Source organism: Lissotriton vulgaris, chromosome 2_1 (genome assembly GCF_964263255.1).
Source record: "Lissotriton vulgaris chromosome 2_1, aLisVul1.2, whole genome shotgun sequence".
NCBI classification, from domain to species: Eukaryota; Metazoa; Chordata; class Amphibia; order Caudata; family Salamandridae; genus Lissotriton; species Lissotriton vulgaris.
In genome coordinates this window covers 1897862882-1897889296 of record NC_141687.1, presented here as the reverse complement: position 1 = coordinate 1897889296, position 26415 = coordinate 1897862882, and the positions used below count along the sequence as shown (strand labels likewise).

General features: G+C 43.0%; 1 protein-coding gene across 2 annotated transcripts in view; it reads left to right on the top strand.

The window, feature by feature from the left end:
- MCTP2 (multiple C2 and transmembrane domain containing 2) overlaps nt 1-26415 on the top strand; it is an 864328-nt gene that overhangs the window by 479280 nt on the left and 358633 nt on the right. Inside the window, exons 6-8 of one of the 2 annotated variants that reach the window (XM_086958087.1) lie at nt 12474-12550; nt 16961-17072; nt 17756-17791. In XM_086958087.1, the coding sequence (XP_086814213.1) occupies nt 12474-12550; nt 16961-17072; nt 17756-17791 (225 nt within the window). The remainder of the gene's footprint in view (nt 1-12473; nt 12551-16960; nt 17073-17755; nt 17792-26415) is intronic. The other variant, XM_086958088.1, reaches the window with a different exon arrangement.

Here is a 26415-nt window from a genome sequence, read left to right as displayed (position 1 = left end):
AAGAGATCACAAAGATGCCATGGGCAAGTTGCAGCCATTGTGTTTCCCAGTTGTCTTGTTCGGTGGGACATCCGGCAGCAGGGATGGTCAAAGTCTCCCTCGGTCACATAACCTTCAGGAGACTTCCTAGAACTTTGTGAAGTAGGAAACTGCATGAATCCTCCTAACTACAGGAAATAATTGAAATGTTCCTTGTCACCTTCAAATTTAATCTTCAGAAAAGCACATTTGTGTTGCCTTTTTACCTGTAATATCGATGACATTTCTGTGGAATGATGTGGAAAGTATTGGTACTAGTTTTAAAGGCGGAATTGGACTGTATTGTGTTTCTCTCTAGAGGTCTCACTGGTGTCCAGTGCCGAGTGCATGAAGACCCATCGGGAGAAATATGCCCAGCTTATTTTGCATACTATTTTATAGGTGTTTATGGTAAAAGAATGAACATGTGAGGGAGGAAGGAAAGGTACCAGTCAAAGACTACATAGACACACACACACACACACGACTTGCCCAGGAGGGGACAGAGACGTTTTAACACAGGGGCAAAGTGGGCTTTGGCCCAGGGCCCCAGCCCTTGAGGGGCCCCCTGACAGTCAGCTCCATTCTCCAGAGTTTTGCCCTAATGACCTTGAATATTGCTTTAACATATACTGTTTTCCTTTAATTTATTTTTTTATGTACCTGATGTGTGGGAGTCTAGTACAGCCATTTTGCAGAGAAATGTGTTTGTTTCATGCACTATACATAAAAAAAGTTTCGTTTAGATCAAAACAAAGCCTGTATAAGAAATGGGAGGGAGTCACAGAGATTATTTGAAGTAATATTGGTGAGCTGCTGCTGTGTTACAATATTGAAAACACACATAACTATCCATGAATATTAGATGTGAACACATTTAGGGCCTTATTTGTGAGAAGTGATGCATCGCTGTGTGAAAACAGTAATGCGTCCCTTCTTAGTGCGCCCTCCTTGTGTCATGTTGGATGCATCATATTTACTGTACGAAGCATCATGTCGCAAGGAGTTACAGATACGTCAGTATTTCTGACATATCTGTAGGCGCAAAAGTGGTGCATTGCTGGTGTTTGTCTGAAAATAGACCCAACTCCAGCAATGTGTCATTTCACATGGGGCTTGCCTGCATCAGTCTTACACCTGCTCTGAGGCAGGTGTAAGATATTGATGCAATGGCGTTCTAGAAGTGGCACAATGAGTTCTCATTGATTTCAATGTGCCACTTCTACAAGGCTTTTTGCTGGGAACACTCACCCTGCATATATTATACCTGGGCAGGTATAATGTGGTGCAGGGGTTTACAAAGTGACGCATCTGCCTAGATGCGTCACTTTGTAAATATGGCGCAAAATGGCACATTTTGTACGCTGCCGGTGCGTCACTAAAAGTGACACACCAGCGACATAAAAGTGAAGCAAGGCCTCATAAATAAGGCCCTTAGAATTTGAACCAGTGTTCCTTTGCACTGTCAGGGACCTAATGAAATGAAATAGTGTATTTAATAAAGCATGTAGTTACTCAGGCTAGAGTGTTCTGGCACGCAACAGTGGGAGGAAAACATATGTAACAGACCCATCAGTTATTAAAAAGACAGGTTTTTAAGTTCTTCCTGAAAAAGAGTAGGTCTGTGGTTAGTCTCAGAGACTCAGGGAGGCTGTCCCACAATTTTGCATCTTAGAAACCTGAGGGATATGCCTCCAGTGCGGGCACGGCATATTTTAGGCACGATGGCCAGGTTGGTATTCGAAGATCTTAGGGGTCTAGATGTTTTGTAGCAGTTAACCTGCCTATTTAGGTAGCCAGGTCCTTAGCCGGGTAAAGCTTTAAAGATGATGGCCGATCCATTCTTTTATGGGGAGCCAGTTTAGAGACTTAAGAATAGGGGTCATACTAGATCCGGGTTTAGGTCTCGGGATGGCTCTGGCGGACGCGTTTTGTACCACTTGTAGGCACTGGATAAGGGATTTGGGAAGACTGAAGTGCAAGCTATTGACATAGTCAAGCTTTGATTTCGCCAGTGCCTGCACCACAATCTTTCTGCTCTCAAGTGGTAAAAGTGGCAGGAATTTTTTTTGCATCCGGAGTATGCCAAAGCAAGCACCAGTTAGATTTTGGATTTGTAAGCATATGGAGAGTGTCTTGTCTATGACTATTCCTACGTTTTTTACTTTCTCCTTTTCCGCAGGCAGGGGAGGCAGATCTTTTGGCCACCAGAGCTCCAGTCAGGCGTTTCTGGATTACCAAAGAAAACAACTTCAGTTTTGTCAGGATTGCACTTAAGCTGATTGATCTTAAGCCAGTTAAAAATGTTTGTGAGGCAAGACCTAATCATTGCCCTGTCAAAGTTGGTTCCTTTTTCACACGTAAAAATTAGCTGCGTGTCATCGGCATAGGAAACAAATTTGGCACCCTCTTCCTCTACCAGAAATTCAAGGGGGGATAGATGTATATTAAAAAGGGTAAGACTGAGAATGGAGCCCTGAGGGACACCTACATTCATGGCCAGAGCCGGGTATAAGAAAGGGGGGAGTCAGATGTCCTGAGAGCTATTTGCCAAGAAGGATGACATCCATGTTAAAATGGTCTCCCCCAGGACGATGTTAGCAAGTCTCTCCAGGAGCCTCTCATGTGGGACCATATCGAAGGTCGCTGACAGATCGCGCAGTATCAGAACAGACGTGCCTCCCTGGTCCAGCTTACCCTTCAGTCACTTCCAGCAGAGCGGACTCCGTACTGTAGTTAGCCCTAAAACTGGATTGTGACTCCTTAAGGAGCTTCCCATCTTCAATGTGTTTTTGGAGGGCCTTGTTTACATGCTTCTCTAATATTTTGGAGAGGGCTGGAAGAAGGGAGATTGCCCTGTAGTTGGCAGGGTCCGTCGGTTTGGCGTTAGACTTTTTATCAGTGGAAGAATCTTAGCATTCTTCCATAATTTCGGCATGTTGCCTGAGGAGAGGGAAGCATTAAAGAGCTGGTTTACCATGGGGTTTATGGTGGGAGCTAATACGTTCAGGATATTTGCTGGACATGGGTCGGTAGGAGAGCCAGATTTAATGCTTTGGAGAAGGGTCAGTGACTCTTTAAGCTGAAACTCAGGGAAAGCTAGTAATGATGCAGGATCCAAGAGGTGAAATATGCTATTAGAACCAAGGTAGAAGGTCAGTTATTCCTCTGAGATGTTAGTGAAGGCTTGTTGGATCACAGAGATCTGTTTGTGGAAGAATTGAGCTATTTGCTTGGACCATTCTTCCATGCACATCCCTTCCTTTGTTCCTGGCTTTCGGGCGGTAAAAGATTTAACTATACTAAAGATTTCCTTACTCTTATTTTGGGCATTTTCTATCTTGGTTTGAAAGAAGTTTTTCTTGGCTGCCCACACAAGAATGTAATGAGCTTTTAAGTTGTCTTTAGACACCTTCCTGTCCTCAGGTAGATGGGATTTACGCCATTTCTGTTCCATTTTTCTACAATTTCTTTTGCTAGATCTGAGGCAATCATTAAACCATGGAGCTGATGGGGCCAAACTCTTTGAGGAGCGGGAAACAACCAGTAGCGCTGCATCAATGTTGGTTCGGAGCCATTAATCTATTGAGAGGGCACTTGAGTTGGAGCAGCCAGACAGCTCTGGTGAGGAACAACCGAGGGTGTCTGCTAACATCAGGATGGATATTTTATGGAATGTCCTGTAATTAGGGAACCTCTACCCTGCGTTAGCCAGAGGCGCTGTAGCAGAGTTGGAAATGATGAATTTTAAAAGGAAGTGATCAGACCAGATAATGGGAAGAGGTAGGCTTACTGATATGTCAAAGTTGTAAAAGATTTGGTCTAGGGTATGGCCCTTCTCATGGGTGGCAGAAGAAATAGATGGAAACATGTTGCAGGTCTGCAGCGTCTCCAACTAGTAAATTGTTAGAGGGTCTTTTCCATTGTCCATATGTATATTGAAATCTCCCAGAATAATGCAGTTGTTGTATTTTAAGGCCAGGGAGGTGGTGGATGTATTAAGCATAGTAATAAAATTTCCAATTGCATTGGGAGGTCTGTAAATCAGAAAAACAGCAATGCTATATTGGGAGGTTAAGGTACAGCAGAAGCCTAAGGACTCTGCACCCTCGATGTTTTCCATCGGGATGGGAAAGAAGTCTAGTTTTTTATTGTTAATTATGGCGACACCACTCCCCTTCCCACTCACTCTGTCCCTCCTAAGGATTTTATAACCTGTAGGGATGGCTGAGGTGATAGTAGGGTTGGAGGCTTCAGACAGCCAGGTCTCAGTGAGAAATAAAAAATCAGGTTGTTCGTCTAAAAGTAGGCCATAAATGTGTGGTTCATGCTTTTGCATAGAGCGACAATTTAAAGGGTGGTCTTTAAGTCCTCTGTTTTCTTATTGTTTTTATACTTATTGTTGCATGGAAGGATCTTGGGTGTGAGATTCCTGGGCTGGGGGAGAGACCAGTTGTACTTATTGCATCGAAAATCTACCTCCAAGCTCGGATCAGCCGCTGTACACTGACATAATGGAAGCCGCCCAAGGCTAGGCAGTTTTTCCCTATTTTAATATAGTGGATGTAACTCACCGGAGGGGCAGCATGGCTGGCGCCGGACGCCTCTGGGCTTGCCTTTAGCGCGCCAGCAGCGCCCCGCTGCACGCGTCCGTTTGCATCAGTAATATATAGGCTAATGCCTCTGATGCAAACTGGATCACTAACGCAGCTGAGGAAGCGGCAACTGCGAGGGCGGAAGTGAGGAGCCCGATAGTAACCCCAGCCCTCCGTACAATCGGCATATCAGCCGTAACAGACCAGGACTGGAGTAAAAGCGAGATGTAAATCGGAGCAGCTAAGGAGGTGTAGACAAGCAGAATCAAGTAAAGTTCAAGTGCGCGTGGGTAGGAGAAAATGTTAAAAAGCACAGAGAAATTCAGCCACACATATACAATTTAAAAAATATGAAAAACCTAGTAGCTGGGCAGGAAACACTAAATTCTATCGCTGTCAGCTGCACGCATCCATTTACATCAGGAATATATAGGCTAATGCCTATGATGCAAACTGGATCACTAAAGCAGCTGAGGAAGCGGAAACTGTGTGGGAAACAGGGGCTCAAAGTGGATCATAAATTCAAAGGTTGTTCTGAACAGGGGCCCCCAAAATATGTTTGGCCCAGGGCCCCCAAAATCCTTAAGATGTCCCTGGGAGGGGAGGGCTAGTACCGAGACCGCAAAACCTAGCTAAAGGAGGCTGGGAATGGTGAATGACGATGACTCAGGGAAGTTTGCTTGTGAATCTCAGACATTAAGCAATACACTACATTTTTATTTAAAACAAATGTTATTGATTAAAACACATTTTATTGAAGATTGCTCACATGGTGTAGGCCTCTGTACCCCAGAGGTAACCACAGGACATTGAAACCACATCAAATAGTTATTTTCAGCTAAGAGACGCCAGTCTTTACAAGCTACAAATTGAAACTGCTCCCCCATCCACAACATTTTTAATAAACGAAGTTTCTATTATTCTTAAATATGCACATTGCTATTAGTTTTTCACTTGTTTCGGTTTCTTTTTTTAACTAGTCTGTGATATGGCTCAGTTGTATGCGGCCGTATGGCTCTGCAGGAATGGGCGGCAGCATCTGTTCCCTTGAAGTTAAAAGGAAACAAATGCTTCACGAAATGATTTGCCCTTTTTCCACCGGACATGCTTAAGCTTTCCGAGTTTACAGAAAATATTACCTCTGACTCCATGGTGACAGGCACAAAATCCGATTTGTATTATGAAGAATGTTTTAGCTAATGGAACTCCGAGCTTCCAGTTACAAGAGGTAAGTGCTACAACATCTGTGTCTGGAGTGCACGAGCTTTTCAGTGTTTTTTTTTTTATATTGCCAGACCCAACATTTCCAGCAGATAGGAGATCTTGCTTAGTTCTGACTTTCTCACTAAGAGCAAGTGAAAGTTCTTGTCAGGGTCTAAATACGGCCTTCTCCAGAGCTGGATTAAAAAAAATCGCATTTTCTTTCTGTTTAAAACGGAGCCATTATCACTTTCTTCCAAATTTACCCTAAGGGTTGAAGACTGATCTGGTTTGCTCATTGCATTTTCTTACAGAGGAGACCCCCAATCACCAATTACAATCTGTTTTTGAAATAACCTTATTTGAAGAAAGTGTATATATTGTGAAGTGCATTCACCAAAAGAGGCATCTTGACACTTTGAACTCAGAGAGAGAAACAGATTGTGGCAAACAGAATTATCCAAACAGGTAGATCTTACAAAGCATGCCATTGGAGAGGTGGCATTGTTCTCCGCGTGAAAAGCATGCCCGCCACTACAAACGAGTTAAACTCTAGGGGTTGGGGCAGAACTTTCATAAGCAAGAGGGCAGCTGACCAAGGAGACCTGGTGGGTGTGCAAAGGGTCAAACTACGAGAAACTAATGTAGGGCCCAGAGAGTCTTCAATTGGAAATGAAAGTTTTTAAAGCCAAGTCTGCCTCTCTGCCACCTTCGTCGTGATAGGAGTTAACCAGGTATATTGAGGTTTAAGTCTTGTCTGGTTGCTCAGAATCCTCATTTGCATGCCGTTCTTGCGGTTAGATTCTCACTTCTAACGCAGGCCTTTTTAAAATCTGGGACAAATTATCCGTGATGGTCTTGCCTTCTTAATGTGCAATCACGTAGCCTTCATTTTTATGAACACTATTTTGAAGGAGTTACTTCATGTGCTTATTTTTTTCTTTTTTGTATTCGACTTCTCATTCAGTTAAAATGTCACACAATGAAAACGATATCTTTTAATAAGCAGGGACTCATATTTAATATAATGTTCATCCTATTCAGATTATCTCCCCCAGTAGGGTATGAAATTGGAGATTCTCCCCCGCCCCTAAGTGAGCGTATTTTGATAAAATGCCATATAAAGGTCCATTGCTCACAGCAGTGACATCACATATTCCTCTTATTGTATGGAGATCCCTCAATCAACCATCAATTAACTAAATTAAGGGCTCTCATTATGGTTGGGACGGATAAGAGCTCATCCATTTTTGATTTAGTCGGTAAAGAGTTGCCAGCTAGTGGGAACATTTTCATTTTATATTCATCAGTGGAACATTTTGGGAGAGGAATGAATAAGCATTTGCTTTACACTGAGTGACACAACCGCAAGTGAAACTGGTATCCTGATTTTTGTTATTGCACCTGTCACTATATTCAAACTTGCACTGAAGCCAGGGAATTCCATTGTAAATGCAAGAGAAATGGAAGGGGCATACAGTGCAGGCACTCATCACGGACATGGTACTCTTATCCTGGGTTGTTGACATGAAGCGGGTTTCGCATCATATCGTTAATTTTGTTGATTGATAATACTTAACAGAGCTTTTTTCTGTTTTGTTGGAATGCAGCCTACGCTCCCCATTCGTGTGAAGTTCTGCTTAGATCCAACACCCATACCCTAGGCTGACATCACGTATCGATTATGTATGTGTGTATGATGTGAGTGGTAGCAAGAATAATGTTGTATTGAGAGTCTGATTGCTGGAATGAGAAGGATCTGTTTGGATAGCCTAAAGATAAGACATATAAGGAAGGACAAAGAAAAGTCTAAGAGGGTTACTGAAAGATGAGGAAGTTTTGTGTTGGTGCTGCGGTCTGCTCTACTGCTCAACTTTGCAGGACCCACTTGGGATTAAAATACTGTTGAACCATTTTACTCTTCTGCTACACTATTGTCCAGTAGGAAGATAAAGATCATTCAAAACTCTGAAGAAGTCAATATCAGGACGATATTTATTGGCTGGGCTAGATTACAATGTTTTGAAGAATAAAATTATTTTTGGATATCACATTATGGCTCCTGCTGTGTATTGGGCTCGATGAAGAATTCTTATGTTTGATGGACTTTAATTAATATTTGATGACCTTGCAGGTAACCTCTTGGACTTTTCTTTGTGCCCCATTATGTGTCTTATCTTATGGTTCTGGAGCAGTAGAACCATACAAGGTTGAGTGCTATTTTGATACTTGTAAATAACTAATACCAGTGCGACCAGTTAAGGCCAGTATTGCTCTTTTGGAGGTTTTTCTATTTGGATAGCCCCTGGCATCACATGTAGGGAGATGGAGAATGGGATACAGCAGCTGCCCCAGACAGTGGTAGTGCATTTCCTGTGTTCCTTGAGCTGAAGGTGTGAGACCCAGACAGGGATACCCTTGACAATTCTTTGAGGACCTTTTGGCAGGGGATTGCTGAATATTCCTTCCTGAGCACCGCAATTTGGTGGATGGAAGAATAGAGGAGAACCAGCAGATTCTGTTGTTAAAGTTTCTGGGCAGAGCTTGCCCTGTTTTCTTTCTTTGAATGCTACTTCAGAAATGCAAATGATAGCCAGGTTTAGAGTAATGATGCTTCATTGTGACCACGTTTTGGGATACTCCTAAGTCTAAATGTGGGATCCACATCATCCCATGTTCCAGTTCCATGTTCTCCTTGACCAAGGATGGGATGTTGTACCGTGCTACTGTGATCCAGGGCTGGTGTCTGCATGATAGCCAATCTGCAAGAGGTGAGAGGACATTATTTAAAGTCTATACAACCTGCTGGAGAAGCTGTGAGTCTGGCTGGGCTCAAGAAGCATATGTGCCCCTTCAAATAAGGGAAGTGGTAAGCTTGTTCTCTGCCTAGCCATGTTTCCGGTGGATAGAAAACCTAAAGAAGCCAACTTGTGTTTAGGAGTTTAGCCGGTGCTGACCCGAGCTGGGAGTGGTCACCTGCACTTCATGCATAGTCCTTGTGGTGCATTGCATGAAGTGACAACAACTCCTAAGTGCCAGCATGCCTCCCTGTTCCTCTGCTGTGAACCATGGCACCTGTTCTGAGTCTGCTTGCGTGCTGTGGACTAAGATATCATCACTGCCATAGCAAAGGACTCCCCAATGGCATGGAGGCCACAACTGACGAAGACAAATGCCCACCGAACCATTCTGTTGTGCTATTTTCTTCACATAGAAGACCCAAAAGCAAGAGCTTTCACTGTGACCCTGATTAATTGTTGTCAAACAGGGTAACACGGTTTGCTCTGCATTGCATTCTGGGACTCTGGAATTCTGGGAGTTTTGTAAGCCGGCTAACTGGTAACATACAAAACGCTCCTCTCCAGGCGGCTGCTGGAGGGCTCCTCCAGGGTCCCAGAATGCAATGCAGTGCAGATACATTTGGCAGTTCAGGAAAGTCTCAGATTGCGAACCGGGACTAGAACTATTGGACCTTGACTTTGTGGTGACGTCCTGAGATACTACGTTTCTGTTATGAACCATGGAAGATAACACAATATATTCCACTAGTTACATGGAGCCCTGATGAAGTTCCTTGGGTCAAATGAACAAAGCGCTTTGGCTGATGACCATTCTTACTCCTATTACCAATCAAGTGAAATAATAGACTAAAATATATGACTTTGACTCCATATCTGGTGCACCTTCCATGTCCCAAAAAAATGAGCGGAGTTGAGATGGAGCCGCGTTAGCGGTTTGAAGTGCCACGTCGGATAGGCCTGCACTCCACAGGCTGGCCTGCTCTCTCACTTGGAACGCACAGCCTTAGAAAACCCGTGTGACCCCCATCATGTGACTCATTCATGGGCCGGGTCCAGAGACGTCCTGGTGGGCCGCGAGCTGCGGCCCCCCCTCCTTCTCTCCTCTTACATCACCACATTCATCAGTGCCGGGGGTGGCAAAAGAACTGCAAAGTGCCCACCAAGAACACCCAACCTACAGCTTCCCCGGCCCGGGGTTGCTGCCTCCGGGGAGTTGGGGCTGGAGGCTCAGGACGGCTTCGCACTATATAAGCCTCCACGGGTCATCGGCAAACAGGTGTGGCTGGACTCTTACAGACCAGGCCTTCACGTGCCAGGGACCGATCAAGTAAGCTCCTATCTGCGCTCCACCACAAATCAGGTGTGGTGGTCCTGGGCCATACAAGCAACAAAAGTTCTCAGCCTTCCCAACTGCTGTAAGCTACTTGGGCCTGAGCCCCCTTTGAATGCCTCCATCATCCTGAATTGCCCCTCAAGCCACGTGCCGCAGAAGCATCTGCGATCTTGGACCTCAGGTGTTTCATCCCAGAGTTGCGGCGGATGATCAGAGCAGCTTCGATATCTAGGGGCCAAAGCTGTTGGGCTACCACTCAGCGAGTCACATTAACCCCCGCAGTGTGGCATTTGGAAGAACCCCAGCTTTTGCATCTTGGTGGCCTACCATTCACTGACATCATCGGATACCCTGTCGTAGGGCCTAACCTGTCGTAGGGCCTAGGGTACAATGTGCTGAACGTATCAATATGGACACTTCTGAGGCAGGGCTGTTGACCTTGGATTAGGGACGAACATGGGCCCGAACCGCACGGAGGTGGGGCTCATCGGGAGGGACCTTGGATCAGCTCTTGCTCACGCCACGACCTGAACTTACTGCCCCACCACACTCACCCCAAGGTTCCATGAGCCTGTACACGCTGGCTACATGGAAAACGACAAAAGACCGTTTAGTCGTGATTTGTTGCTAAAAGGCACGGGGAAGCCCAGCAGGACAAGAAGGTGACAAGTGAGTCGAAGCACCCTGGTGGGGGAGATGGAGTTAAGGGCATGGTGACCCACGAGTTCCTGGAGTCACTCGGTTCCCTGAGCAGCTTGAGGACCTGCAGACAGTGATAAAGGATCTGACGGAGCTAAGGGAAGCACACCAAAACATTGATGAAGTAGGCTAAAGAGTGGTGGCCCTTGAAGAGAGAGCTGCTGCTATAGATGAAGAAATAGAAGCCCTCCAGCAGGAAATCATTCATCTCCATCATCCATCTCCAGGACCAACAAATTGACTGGCAGGCCCATGCTGAAGACTTAAAAAACAGGTCCAGAAGAAACAAGGTCCGCATCTGGGAATCCCTTCTGGCGCTGAGGGCGTGGACCTCTAGGGCTATGTCCAGGCTCTATTCAGCTCTATTCTAGGTGGCACTGATGAACAACATCAAAATAGATCGGTGTCACCAAGTTGGTCGCTCCAGGGGCCCCCCCCCCCCCATCCAGCAGCAGACACGCTGGTCTGCATTCGCAACTTCATAGAGAAAGAAGCAATACTTTGATTCCGTTGTCATTCACCACAGCTATTCCAGGATGTAGCAGCCACCACCTTGCAGAAACAAAACAAGTTTTGCCTTGTCACCGATCACCTCAATCTTTAACATTAGGGTACCTATCGCTTAACATAGAATCAGACCTTCTTGAAAAAAGGAGGAATAATTATATTTACTAACTGCTTACTTTTCATAAAGGCCAGACTGCAATGCATTTGCAGGAGATGTGCTGTTAAAAGTACACTCAGTGGTGTTTGTCGAAATAATCTAAAAGAGTAAGACATACACATCAACTCATTGGTCTTTTATTCCTTCTTGGCTAATGATTATATTCTTTTAATAGTTGAGGTCGTATACCTGATGACGCCGAAGTTAAACGTGCGGAGATAGTGCCATCAGGATTTTGCCGTAAGCCGGTTGATGGAAATAATGTTACCTACAGTGTGCTATTAGTCACACTTTCTTATTTCAAATGACCGATCTAGAAAAGAGCGGGAGAAAGAAACAACAATGCCACTATTATGGCCATTCGACCTTTGATTTAAACATTATCTATTTAAACCGTTTCAACCGTAAAGAATACTCCCAATATTTCTTATATCTCTATCATATTTCTATATCTGTGATGTTATGACATTTCGGGTTGTTAAATTTTTTCACCCACTGTGCCTGATTCATTATTGAGAGCGGCCCGGTGTAAGAAATAAAGCGAGTAGCCTTTACGGTTGAAACGGTTTAAATACATCAACCTCTCCTTTAGAAAAAAATATTAAACTGAGCTGATACGTTCAGTCTTCCAATCATGAGATGGTTCATATTATAGAGCTATGCTGTGCAAGCGCTTGTGTTAATTTATATATTCCTGACTGATATGGTGGTAATATATCTTCACTCCCAGCTTTTCAAAAGTCAAAGATTTGTTGGCTCAATGAAACATGTAACTAGATGTAACACTTATTTAACAAGTTTCAAAAGATCAACAAAATAACATGAACTGTCTGCCTGTTGTTTGTGACTGCTCTTCGCATATGATTGAGCTTTATTCATAATGTCACCCTTAGACCCATATTTTGGGATATGACGATTCATCATGGAGGGTTCTCGTATTTCTGATGACCTGTCAATCAAGTAGATTTCTGAAAACTCATGGTAGAGTTCATGTTATGTGTAATTTACAAAGAACTAGCTACCAAGTTGAAGCATTTTTAATAGCTGAAGATGCGGTATTTTGTAATTTTTTGCCACTCATTTGTTATTTTGAAGCGTGAAATAAAATATATTTTAATAGAGATGCTTAATCCTTCGTTTTTTTTCTTTTCTGTCTATGCTAGGTGTATGATCGTGACTTTACCACTGATGACTTCATGGGCTCTGCATTTATAGCTCTACGGGACCTGGAACTCAATAAGTAAGGTTTTGTACTGTTTTTCGTCATTCTTTCCTGTTAATTCTGTTGGGTGTTAATACATTATTTATATGTACTTAGTAACAGTGCCTAATATAGATGACAACATAATTTGATATGCCAAATGAAGATCCTTATTGGCCAAGATTTTGTTAAAGGAAAATAAGATTGAAAACTTAATTGTGATGCTGAGGAATGGGGTGGGAGCCAGCGGTGCAATGGCATTGTAGCTGAATGATCTAGTTTGTTAATTTTAGGATGACTTCTGTGATTACTGCTCTGGTCATTCTTCTGTTATTCAATCATGCTGCTTATATTATGGTTTATGCTTAATTGTATGAATAAAGTTTTCAAAAAACATATAATTCTGAGGATAATCTCTGGAAATGTAAATATAATCTCCTAAAGTGCTCCATAAAGCAAATCTTTTGAAAATCTGTATGCGGTTAAGAGCAAATGTCTCAGTGTGCCTAGGGTTTTGAAAGACATTTTCTAGAGTGTGGTATCTTATTCACCTAAAGAAAATGATGGTGTAGTTATTACTTTTTTTTTTTAAAGAATGTCATGTCATTGTACACACAGCCAATCTACATCACATATGAACCAAGTTCTGAGTATTTGAAACATATTAAAGTGTGTGTTGATTTAATTGTTTGAAATTAATTTTATGTGCTTGTATGTTAAAAACCTTTACACTGGATTTACTAGTCAATACTGATAGATTTGTTGAATTTTTTAAGTGGGTTTGTTCAGCTTGGATGTCTCATTTTAATGCTGGAGATGGAAATTGTGAAACTTTCTTGTATTTATGCTGTGTATCTTTAAATTATTATTCTACATTTTACACATACATTTAACCTTACATACCTGTTACTTACTGTTTGATTTAGCCCATTTGTCTTTTACTCCACATGTTGTAAGTTTGTTGTTCTCTTTTACACTTAATATGTTTTATATATTTCACTCCATTTTGTTTGTGCCCCTCCTATACTTTGCTCCTCCATAGTTTCACCTTTTATATTTTTGAATTTGTAATTTAAATTGGTACGCAATGTATCAAGAAAAATGGTGACTGAGTCAATCCTACCTGGATTTAAATCTGCAGCATACAACTCCGACTTCAAAACACAATTCACTGAATGTTAAGATTTGCCTAGTGGCTGAGGTGGAGAATTTAGAACTCAGAAAACTAGCCCGTCATCGGACTTTGATAATTTAGTTTAATATTGTTTGGTTCAGGATAACTTTGTTATTGTTGTTTGCCCTATATTGTAAATATGAGATGGTACAGAATAAGAAGTCGTCCGATAGAGTTAGCTATCCATTATGAATTCAGACTGTAGCGACTTTAAATATTACTTTGTATCTAATGTGCATGCAGCCAGCTAAAGCATTTCAAATTCTCATTGTTGTCTTTGAGAGTGTGTGCAGGCAGAAACATTCCTTGAGATAATCTGGTATTGTCTCCATTTTAAAATAGAATAACAGTTGGTAGTGCTCGAATTCCTTTTCATTAGACAGCCAGGGCAATCCTTTTATAATGAGGATTCTTCAAAATACTACAGATTCTGATGTTACATAGCTCGCTATGGATCAGTGGAGTATGCCCTTGCTTCTGTTATGTCATTTAAAATAGAATGAAAATGATGTGTTGATTTTTAAAAAAAAACATAAATTATAGTATTGTGTCATATTTATAATAACACATCCCTATGATGCAGCCCTTACAATTGAGATGTCCATGTCGCAACTCAGATATTCTCTAAAACCACACAATAGGAAGTTTCCAAATGCCTTCTTATTGTCCATCACTTTTACCACATATTTTAATCCTTTATCTATTAACATCAGTATCTGTTACATCTAGTATCTCCTAACTCTGTCATCTTTTAGGCCTGTCAACTCTTAAAAGTGTCTCTTAGCCTTGTCTACTAACCTTGTAATTTCTTAACCCCATTTTTCCATGACCCTGTCATCTCTTGCCCCCAGCCATCTTACACTACTAGTAAATCTGACCCCTATACTTTCTTACCACACTAGTTTCCTATCTCTTTTGTCTATTGCCCTTATTGTGACTTAATTATGTGGTGCAACTCTAATCCCTGCTATCTATAACTCATGTAGTTGTTTCTTCTTGCATTTCTTAAATGTGATTTCCATTACCCCATCCTCTCGTAAGTATGATATACCTTATACATAATATCAATTAATTTTCGTATTGCTTACCTCTCCGATTGACCATCTTTTAGGGCCTTACTAGGACTAGCACCTCCTGCCCCTCACCTTGTGTATAGTTAGTCTTTTGTATCATCCACTCTTCAGTTTGTTGACTCTTCATCTGTCCCATTTAGGTGCCTTTTTCTTATGTAAGCCTTTTTTCTGTGCCAGCTTTTCTCCTGTATCATCCATTCCACTCTATCAGACAGACTTTTCCATCAGCTGATCTCCTCCAACTGCCTTTCTTTTCTATATGCCTTTCTCTTATGTTAGGCTTTCTTTACTATGGATTCCAGGCGTTGCATTCTCACTCTCGTTTTGGCCGTAACCCTCAATTGGTATCTCCTCTGTAATGACAACCCACTGTATCATTTATGCCTCTGTGAAAACACTCCATATCATTTTTGCATGCATCATCATCTGTTTATGCTGATGATAGGGATATTTGCTCCTTTAATTTTTTTTTTTTTTGTAACTGACGTCTGTTTTAATTTATTTAGCATAGAAAATATTTTTCATTGTGGTTATCTAGCTTTGTGTTTTTTAACCACATATTTATTTGACAATAGGATTTTTTTTGTGAAAATCATGGTGTGGAATGATGGTAAATAGACATCTCCTTTTTTTTTATAGCATTTTTTGTCCTCTGGTAAATACAGCTTGCTCAAGAATCTTTTTAAGCTGTATACACCGCTTTCTCATTGATCTATGCTCCTTATCAAACCAAGGGGCAAATTGGTGTCTCAAACCACCAGATGCTGATTTAATGGGATCCACCCAGGCAGCCATGTTACCTAGCCAGTCATTAACTGCCAGTGCATCTGCTTCAATATTGTCAGATGAAGCTGGAAAGTTAATATTAAGAGTATGTTATTTCCTCTGTCTTCACCTTGGCCGATTTATGATTTGGCACTGAGGATTCACACTCTCTGGATCAGGGGCCTTGCTCCAGTGTCCAGGAACCTTAGAATGATCCGACCAGGTATTCTGCTCACAGATCCTCTTCAAACGTGATATAACTATTAGAAAATATTGTGTCAAGCAGGTTGCCGCAGAGTGAGTAGGTTTGCCCAAAAAAATGCTTCAAAGTACAGGTGGGCATAATGTACAGGAGAAGGGAGGCATGGCTATCCCCTGTTCTGTTCAAATGCATATTCAGGTCTCCCAGTATAGAGACGTTAGAGTAATTTAGCATACAATTTACAGACAGTCCTCTTATGAGGACAAAAAATCATTAGGCTGACCAGGAGGACGGAAAATTAACATTCCAGACAAAGATTTAGTTGCTGAAAGAGATAAGCAGAAACCCAAGGATTCAGCCCCATAAGTTTCTGGAATCTCAAAAGAAGTCAAATTCAAGGAGCGTTTTGAAATTGTAACCACTCCCTCACCTCTTACCCACTCCATCATGGTGAACAATCGAGTAATTCATAGCAACTCAAACGCAATGTCCGGCGCAGAGCTATCGCTCATTCATGTTTCTGCGAGGAAGAGGATATCCAAGTAATCCTCCCTGAGAAGCTTAGAGATTTGCAATGCATTTGTGGAGGGATCTAATACTTATTAGCTCTAAATGGATCCTTAAAGTATTGGCATGATGGTTGCTAACCTTCAGGTAGATGTTAGCCCAGGAAGCGGTAGCAGATGACAAACAGCCATACAGTTCAGGGGAACACAGAGGCAAGTCGGCGACAGAGCTGAAGGGGACATTTCAAACTGACCAGAGCATGATAAATTAGGAATTAAAGCATGGATCTCCGAAAGGGAGTAACTTTTATATAGACCTGGCTGAGATAGAATTTGGGCTGCATGATTCGTGCTGAAAGCGGGCTGAGCGAGGTCTGGTGCAGACAGGTTTGCCTAAGGAGTGCCTACAGCACGGAAGTGGCGCATCGTGCAATGGCCCCTCTTAAGTCCCTGCAGGACAACCCCCTAACCCTGCCTTCTCAACTAAACAGCTTATTAAAAAGATGGCGGCCCCAATTGGAAGTGTAGTGGCATGAACGCACTGAACATGGCAATCCCTATGTGTTAAGCTAAGTCAAAGGCTCAAGTTGTGCAGGTTTGTTTTGAGTGTTACAACTGTTTGGTTTTCCCCAGGTTAATATACATGTAATTACTTTTTCAGCCCTTGTTAACAAAAAGAAACTATCATCACAGTTTGTTCTCAATTTCTAAATATGTTTTTTTCAACAGGACTACAGAGAAAATATTTAAACTGGAGGATCCAAACAGTTTAGAAGACGATATGGGAGTGCTTGTAATTGATTTCACTTTGTCCATCAGACAAAGGGACCAAAAGAGCCATGTATGTGATTCTCACTTTGGTGTAATTATGAATGTATGCAAAATTGGGCTATTGCAGTTCTTTATGGCCACCCTGGATGTGTGAACAGTGCACATTCAGTGGTGCAAAACATGTTATTGTCCCACATTTACAAAAACAATGCCCTATAACCAAATTCAATTTTATGTGTGAGAATAGAGGCTCACACATTTTTGTTTGTCAGGTGCTAAAGTTCAGATGAAGAATAGGCAAAGAATTGCACCTTCTAGATATTTCTCCGTGATTTATTCTTAGCGGCCCACACTGGTGACAACGCTGGGAATATTTTTAAGGGAGCCGTGGGTAGGTTTTACTATTGACTGTAACTTAAACAATAACACCCTGTTTCATCTTGCTTATCTCTAGAGGACTGTAACTGCATAACAAATCAAAACTGGCTTAATTGTCCTTCTTCTATCATCACAATGCAAGATCCTGTGTTTTGCCTCACTAGAATGCCTGTCTGTTTTCTGTTGGAAACAGTGACATTAGTTGGCTGGTTTTGTCAGACTTGTTGTTTGCTTTAACCCAATAATGTAGTTTTATTAACTTGCTTGTTTGTTAACACGTGGTTTGCTCATATTTTACATTAATACATGTTCTTTTTCCATCACTGTTCTCCCTCCTTGCCTTCATATGTTACCATTTTGGCACCTAATGAATAGAGATGGTCATCCCGGAGGCGGTTAGGTAACTTGAAGGTAACTAACCTCTTCTTCTATTGTTTTTCCCCTTAACCCCCAACCCTAAACCCATTTAACTATTAACATTAACTATTAAAATCCCGTTGCAGCACCCTTCTGCATGGACAGTGTTTGGCTTATTTAATTGTTTTGTGTATGCATTAGATGTATGTACTCTGTGGATATGTCCTTTTCTTCAGTTGGATGTGTTTATCTAAAAATTTAGAAAATTCTTGGTAAGTAGGACTGCTTATATCAAATAAAGGAAAATTATCTTTTAGGTTAATGAGTTGTGTATCATTACGTTGACATTACAGAATGTTCATTATGGGTTCTTTTGACAAATGTAATGTATGTGGTCTTGTAAAGCGCACTGCTGCCCTGAGGCGTTGTGGCGCTGTAGACCGCTGGGGAACCCGTCCTGGCTATCCCTGTGAGATTGTCCCTACTGGGTATCTCCAAGGTGAAACCAGGCATCCCCGGCGAATGTGGGGGGGCCGTTATAGAGATGAGGCAGGCTAATGCCCAGAGTTGCCGAGTGTGATCCCTGGTTAGAGTAGGCACCGAGGCGAGAATTATCGAGTCCGCTGACCCTGGTCCACGACCCTGCCGCGTCGGGAATTGAACCCTGGTCCCGGGCCGTTCTCTGCTTCCGGGTCTGCCGCCTCTAACCATTGAGCCACACCATTCCACTCCAAACCAGGCGCTTTCCTAAATTACCTTGGACTGTAAGCGTGCTCTACTACTTTTATGAACTAGCACGATTCTTAGCAAATTCTAAAACCTAATCCTTCAGATTTTTTTTTTACTTCATTAGCGTCCTTTTCAAAGAATCATCATCAATGTAATATGGTACATCTCCAGTTTTTCATTTTACACTGCAACATCAAGAGTAGCTCAGAGCTGTGCCAATGTTATCTCAAATGTTAGGTATGCTTACTTGGTAACAGTAACAACCACGCATTTGAAATCATAATCGATTAGTGTTACCACATGACAGAGGGCTTTGTTTGATGCATTGAGTGATAGTATAGTTAAGTGATGTTAAAGTTGATGTCATGGACCAGGCCTTTTTGTTTTTTCCTGACTCGAAAAATGTTGCTCATCTGATCTTGAATTGAGTTAAATCAGTCACCTAATGCATTGTCGGTAGCATCACATTCCTATGGTCGTTCTTTGTTATAAAACCTAGCTGTGCATTCTGTACATGTCTGAAATAGAAATTGTCATACGTTTACCAGGATGTCCATTCACGGTGTGCAGGACCCATTGCTCAAATGCAATAGTGCACCGCTGGTATCTGAAGTTGGCTATTCTCTCCTCAACCTTTGACTGGAAAACAAAAATAAGACTAGAAGAAAAATCTGGTTGTGATTCTGCTGCACTACAACAGGCTCTACCAACTCAAGCTCTGGCTGCACAACTGAGCACCACCAAAGAAAGAGGACCATGAAATGGCAGCCTTGATGGAGGCTGATACCCTGTCTAGAATGGTGAAAACACCCACATGCTTAGTTGTAACGTAATATGTTACCAAATAGGTGTCTACATGCTGTCCTATGCTACACTCTTACTTGTCACCGCAAGGGCATGGTTGGCAACTTTATTCCTTCTTGGAATGTCCTTAACGATGGGTATTTGATGGTTGGACTGAAGGGCATCTTTAGATTGTCGGAAGGCAAACAGAGTACTGTGCTGACGCTGGTAAGGCAGGTAGGTCAATGGAAGACAAACCTAAATGTTTATCTTTGAGGGAATTGAAGCCCTAGGAAGTATGGTTCAGGCCCAGCAGGTTGTCCTTGCATCTCTCTAAAGAGAGGTCAATATTGTTGTGTGGGCCCAGCTGAAAATCATACTGACTTTATCTGGACCAAGACCTGCTGCTGTGGTAGAACAAACATTGCTGTTGATGCACATTTGATCCAAAATATCTCTCTTGTGGTCTTCAGTCACTTGTATATACACTCTGTCTGTATTTAACTGAACCTCCATACACTCTAGGGTTGACGTTTTGTGTGCTACAGCACTTTACCATCTTTTAGTGAGAAGTGAAAAAGGACGCCCGTCTCCTGGGCGTTTCCTTCACACATCTCCTGGGATTGCTAATCTTTACAGCTTTACAATTGCATGTATAGCACTTTAGACCATGATTAGTCACAAACATGTTTCGATGGGCATGTAGCAAGTTATTTCATGCTTTTTGGAATATTAAAGAGAGTGAAATGGATGCAGACTTTGGTTCTCTGCCCCAGTCATGTACAAACCTCCCAGTGCATATTAAAGCATTTGTACTTCGCTCATAATTAATACATTTTGAATTCGGTCTATAAAAAAAGCACATATGATGCCTTTAACAAGATATCGCTTCTGGCCACACCTGCAGTCTTGTGTGAAGGTTGTTCACAAATATTTACATTTCTTTGTTTTCATGCATGTGCCTTGAAAACGCAAACAATGAGTCATTCTTTTGCATTTGCATGATTGTAATAATTACGCCATCTTTTGTATGTACTAAACCCCTCTACACACAGGGCAGGTACTGTTTCACCAATAGTTTCTATAATACAATAGTCATGTTGGCTCCACCTCATTTGGAGGAAAGCATTCTAGAATGCGTTCTTAAGAATTTAATCACGTTATATATTAAATAATGTCAAAAAAGCATAATGAATAGGGTTCTGTTAGTAAAAATCTCGGAAAATCCATTAAGGACCACAGATACAAAATATAAAAACACTGAAATACCCCAATTGTGGTATGCTACTCACACCATAACTCCAATCCCTTTCATGTGCTGCTCATAAAATCAATGTTGACATCGGAAATAACATTTTGAGTCTTCTGGTTTGAACGAGGGCGTGGCCTACGCACATCTCTCATATACACGTAACCAGGTGCAGTGGAGGTTGAACGCAGAGACTGGTCTTTGGCCAACGCTTGCACCTCTCTACATGCACTAGGGTCCTTTCTTTGTAGAGAGGATTAGGATCCTAAAACTTCTAGAAAATGTGTAAAGATCTCAGCAGCTGGACCAGTGGTAGAGTCCAGCACTTCTTTTGTTTTCAGAGAATTCTTCCTCCTCTCTTCTGTAAAGGGGAAAGTGTTAGTACTTGGCTCATATCCACATTGTTTTCTGCCATGCTCGTGGAGGACGTTGTTTGGGAACACAGGTCGCACAGGTATTCCAAATGTAAAGTAATGCCTTCCTGTTCATGAGGACCTCAGATTTGTCTTCTCCCCGGTTTTACCTTTCTCACCAACAGTTATCTCACTCTTTATGCTTTTCAGCTACATGTGTTCATTTTTCTCTGAAAAGTCATTTGTTGCTAATGTCTATCCATGAACTAAGCAATAGTGCTCTTTCCAGTGGATGTTTTGGGATTTTATTCTTTGCTGTAAAACAACAATCGTTGTTCGAGATGCGTAGTATCACCCTCCATACCTTTATGTTTCAGGGACTCTCCCTTCACTGTCCTGAACCACTCTTTCTGGGTGCAGACATGGCGGAGGTGTTTTGGTTACTTCTGAATAAGAAGACATTTTATTGAGTTTTTCTCTGTGTGGGTGAGAACGATATATAGTGTATCTTCTTCTTGATTGACAAGGTCTCAGGAGAGGTTCGGACTAGAGCTAGATGCAGTTGAATGTCACTTTATGTCATGACTCTCACAATTGACAGGTTACAATGCATCTTTCCATGATACCCAAAGTGTAGGTATGGTGTCCGGTGAATCCTGGGAAGCATACCTATTTGTTCTTTGTCATGGACTCCAACAGTGGGTGCTTTATTCAGAATTGTTGGGCTCCACTTCTGATTTAGTTGTCTTCCTTTTGGTCTCAAACATTCCCTCTTGGATGTTTACCGAGGTCAAGGCAAACCTTGATCAGCTGCTTTTGCCTACTGTGTCTTGTCCACTCCTGTCTTTGCGATGCAGAGTTGAAGGGTTACTTTTTTTTTCTTTTTTCAAATGAGGAGTAGCAGTTTGTAATTCTTCAGCATTCGTTCCTGTTACATCGCAGGCAGAGTACTCACCCGATAGTATGTGTATGTCATGCATGGTTTCTCCATACCGCCAGAGTATAAAATTAAGAGGCGTAGACGCGGCAGTCGCCGCAGGAGTGTGAATCAACTCTGTGTCTGTCATCATTTATACTCTGCTCCTCACCTCTGGAATTCTCTTGGGTGCGCCACCAATTAGCACACATTGCCCCTGGCCTGCAGTATCACAGGGGATGCAACAATTGGCAATGAGGGTGGGATTTTTCCTGAGATTGTATCCGGACAGTACTCACCTTGAAGTTTCTGCTGCCGGGGGTTCTTGCTCCTGCAAAAGATGACCTGGGCAAGCTGCTTGGGTCTCTTATGTGGTTGCGTGGAGTTGTTCTGCTGGTTTGTAGTCCTCATCTGTCGGTTATGATTGGGACGGGTTTCTTTGATACCTTGTGGGACTGACATGACTTCTTGGTGTGTTACCGGACCCATCCAGAACTTCTTGAAGTGTGACACATTTATTGTGACAGTCTGCTTTCCCTTTGCAGCCGACATCTTTGTCCCTTTTGTACCTCTAACCTGTCAGGGTGCTCGTTCAAAAGGCAAATGGAATTTGCTACCACGATGTCGATCTCAAACTAACACACGGTCTCCAACTTGGATGTTTGTAGTGGCAGCCTGTGTGCACTGTGACATATTTTGGTTATGGACATGTCTCCAGGATGAGGCCATGCTGATGTGGACGGAGATCTTGTCCCACTGGGGTTGGTGTGGTATTGTATCTGCTACCCTCCTTCTAAAGCAAAGGACCCAGGGAGCTACACTGGTGGTGATGTGTGGCGTCAGACGATAGTCTCTTAGAAATGTGTATATCGCTGTCTCAACATTTGTGTGTTCTGCCTGTGTAATGCTGATGACGTTCTTCATGGTTCACATGATCGTCTAAGCCTTCCCATTGGCTTGAAGCCAACGTGGGATGATCTGACATTCCTTGGTGTTTCACGATCACAGGTAGCCAGTGAACTCCTGGCCATTGAAGCGGGGGGGCATTGTCTGTACTCAATTCTTTAACCTCTTCGCTGCTGATGACGAGCTCAGCTCGTCATCCGCTACGACGCTCGTATGCTAATGACGAGCTGAGCTCGTCATGTAACGCAGTATTTAAAAAAATGCCGCACACAGCGGGAAAAGCCGCCGCAGCGATGCGGTTAAAGTCCATGGATGGCCATGACTTTTCTCACACTTAGGAACTGTCTCTTCTGCTGATGTAGATTACACGATTGCTACCTCTGGGTATTCGGAGAAATTGCCGATGTTGACAAACAGGTGATGGCCATCGGGGAGACCGAAATCTGCACTGGCAAAGTTCCACAGGATCTATGGGATTGGCTCCATGTTTATAGGAGGCAGTGGGTCAGGGTGACCAGATGCTTGTCACAAGTCACACAGCTTGATGGGGCGTTCAGGTAGCTCATCCAGGCCCGAGAATCACACCTTGTAGTGCAGTCAGTCCTTGATTCGAACTACACATTGTTGAGATCCATGGGCATGGTCCACTATCTGCTGTTCAAACGGGAGGGTATCACCAGCCGGGGTCCTCTAAGGAGGCAACCTTCCTCAGTGACAGTGAGCTCATCCTTTACACTGTGTATGGACTGCGGGATGCGGTGGGCTTCGGATGGCTTTTGTGCCAGGGTGGCCAATATCTCGATCCATGCGGGACCGTGTTGCAGCGATGGCAGACTGGAGACAATCGTTGGTTCTAATATCCTCTGTGGTTTATGCCAGGTAATTAGGAAGAAGGTGAGATCCCTCTACCATGTTTTTGGCATACTCCTCTGTGTCTGTTGCTTTCTGATCTTCCTGTGTGATGGTTGGCCTGGCAGGCCACGACAGGCAATCTGGCAGATTGTGGGACCCTAGTGTACTCCACAGAGAAGTTGTACTCCTATAATTGGAGGATCCATTTCTCGATCCACCATGGGGGGGGGTCAACGTGGACCCTTTGAACAGGAGTATGAGCGGCTTGTAGTCCGTATTCCCCTGGAATGGGTAGCCTTCCAGCTACATATGGAAGTGACTGCACGCCCAATTGATGGTGATTGCCTTTTTGTCAATGTGAGAGTTCCTTTGCTTGGTTGGGGGTAGTGCCCTGCTGGCATAGGCAATGGGAGTGCATTCTCTGCACTAATGGCACTGGGACAGTCCGGCTCCGAGGCCGGTATGGTTCGCATCTACAGAAATGTCAGTGTCCTTTACAGGATCATAGCATGCCAGAGTGATCTCCTCCGAGAGAGCTTGTTTCATGGCCTGAAATGCTTGGTCTTGCTCCGCACCCCACTGCCAGGGGGCGATGTTCTCTGAGCAGTTCAGTGAGTTGTGAGAGGTTCTGCATGAAGTGATCACAGTGTGTCACTATACCTAAGAAACTTCCGACTTCAGTGACATTTGATGGTGGTGGGGGGGGGGGCTGGGGGAGGGTGCTGCTTGTATGTCCCTGATTTTAGAAGGGTCAGGAATGCCACCTTTTACAGAAAAGCAGTAACCGAAGAAGCTGATGTTTTCTCTAAGAAACTCAAACTTTTGTGTAAGTGGAGGGTGTTCCCACTTTCCCGAAAGCGCTTGAATACTGCCTTCAGCCTGTAGAGGTGTTCTTCGCTGATTGGGGCATACATCAGGATGTCATCGCTGACATTCAAAACCCCTTGGAGGCCAGCCAGCAACCCATGCACAATGTCTTGGAAGACTTAGTTTCTGCTCAAAATGCCAAAGTTGAGGAGCTTGCAAAGTCGAAGACCGATGTGGGTTGGAAACATTCTAATGTGATGGGATTCCAGAGGTAAGAGGATTTGGTGGTAGCCTGACCACAGGTCCATCTTCGAGAACCACCTGGAGCCGGATAGCTCTGCAACAATGTTGTCTACTGTTGGAGTTAAATGTCTCTTACGTTTGATTGCGATGTTGGGGAGGCACTTGTCAATCAAACAATCAGGGATTTATAAAGTGCAGCATATCATCCGGAAGGGTCTCAATGCGCTGGAGATGCTAACTAAGCCATGCTGATCTGTTCATTCAAACATCCAGGTTTGAGTCCTCTCCTGATTTTCCTGAATTTCCAGAGCGATGGTGCTGTCCTGAGGTGCAGGAGAAGATTATTTCAAGTTTTGCCCATCAGGTGCAAGAAGGAGCATTCTCTGCTATTACTTCGGTGGATCTGCAGTGTGTCTGCGAGGAAGAGGGAGGCGGCCGTAGATGTCTGGTCGGTTGGTGGAAGGTCAAGCATTTGTTAATGTATGATGCTATTTTATTGTGCATGGATTTGGATGCGTGGGTCAGAATATTAAACTGGCATCTCCTCTGGATGGGGGGGATCAGTGTCATTTCTGGAGGAATACTACATCTCGGGCAGAGTGGTGTTCCATCTGATGCCCCCGATATTATGGCATGCATGGTAATCCCTAAGTTACCTGACTGCAGTAGTATAAAATAAAGAGGTGGGCTCGCCACAGCAGTCCCCGCACAAGTGTGAATCAACTCTGTGTCAGTGTTGTCAATAATACTCCGCTCCCATCTGGGCCACTCTTAGGTGTGGTGCCTGTCTGTAAACTGCCCACAGTATCACCCTGGCCACTAGTATGACGTGAGAAGCAACAGTTCCTGAGATACAGACATTAATCCCACTTGCTGATGACACATGATCTGAAGTTTTTGAACTGGGCTGAGTCGGGTCTAGGGCTCAATCTTTAACTGCGTAACTGAGTTTTTCCAGCCGAGATCTTACAGATACTTATCATATTGCTGTACTTATTATATCGTCAACACCCATCATTTCTATCAACCTTTAATCTTCAGTTTAGATTTTGCACACACTGAACATATGTGCAGGCACTTACATAATAAACACCTTGGGAATTCTATATCCCCTGCAACATTCAGTCATACTCTTCTACTTTAGGACACGTGTCCCAACAATTGTTTGTGATTTTTTGTATTTGTTTATTGGCATTTGAATATACATGTACACAACTAGCAAAATAGAAAGGAAAAGAGAAGAGATGAGAACATGACATTACAATGCATCGTACTGAAAAATTACATAAGGTCGATCACAGCGTTGTTAAGGTTTTGAGTCAAGTATTACCAGCATTTTGGCTATCACAGACATGTATGCAGTGTTGTGGGAGGGGAAAGCATATCTGTCTACTTGCAGATTTGTCTGTATACAATATTAGTCAATTGCAGTCAATCTAACCTTACATTAATCACATGACAGACAATCATCTGCTAATATCTCCTTAAGCATGGAAATTTGTCAGGCAGATTTCTGTGCTCTGAACACGCTTTTAGACTGGTTCATTAATTCGGACCTTCTGGGGCAGGTTCTGTCACCTCTCTTGCAGCAACATAGCTTCGATATAAACCCCAAAAGTTTTTTGGTAGGCTCTGTGGGGAAGTAAGTCACTGTATAGTTATGTTTGCGTATTACAGTACACTAGGTCTTTAGACCAACTGGCTACAGTAGGAACCGGACCCCGAGCCCAGAACACTAGTAGCAGCCCCATATCTACCAACCCTCTAACTTCTTTCGGGAAGCTCTTTGAGTAGCCCTGCATCGCTAATAATGGGTCTTCAGTTTACCTCATGCCGATTA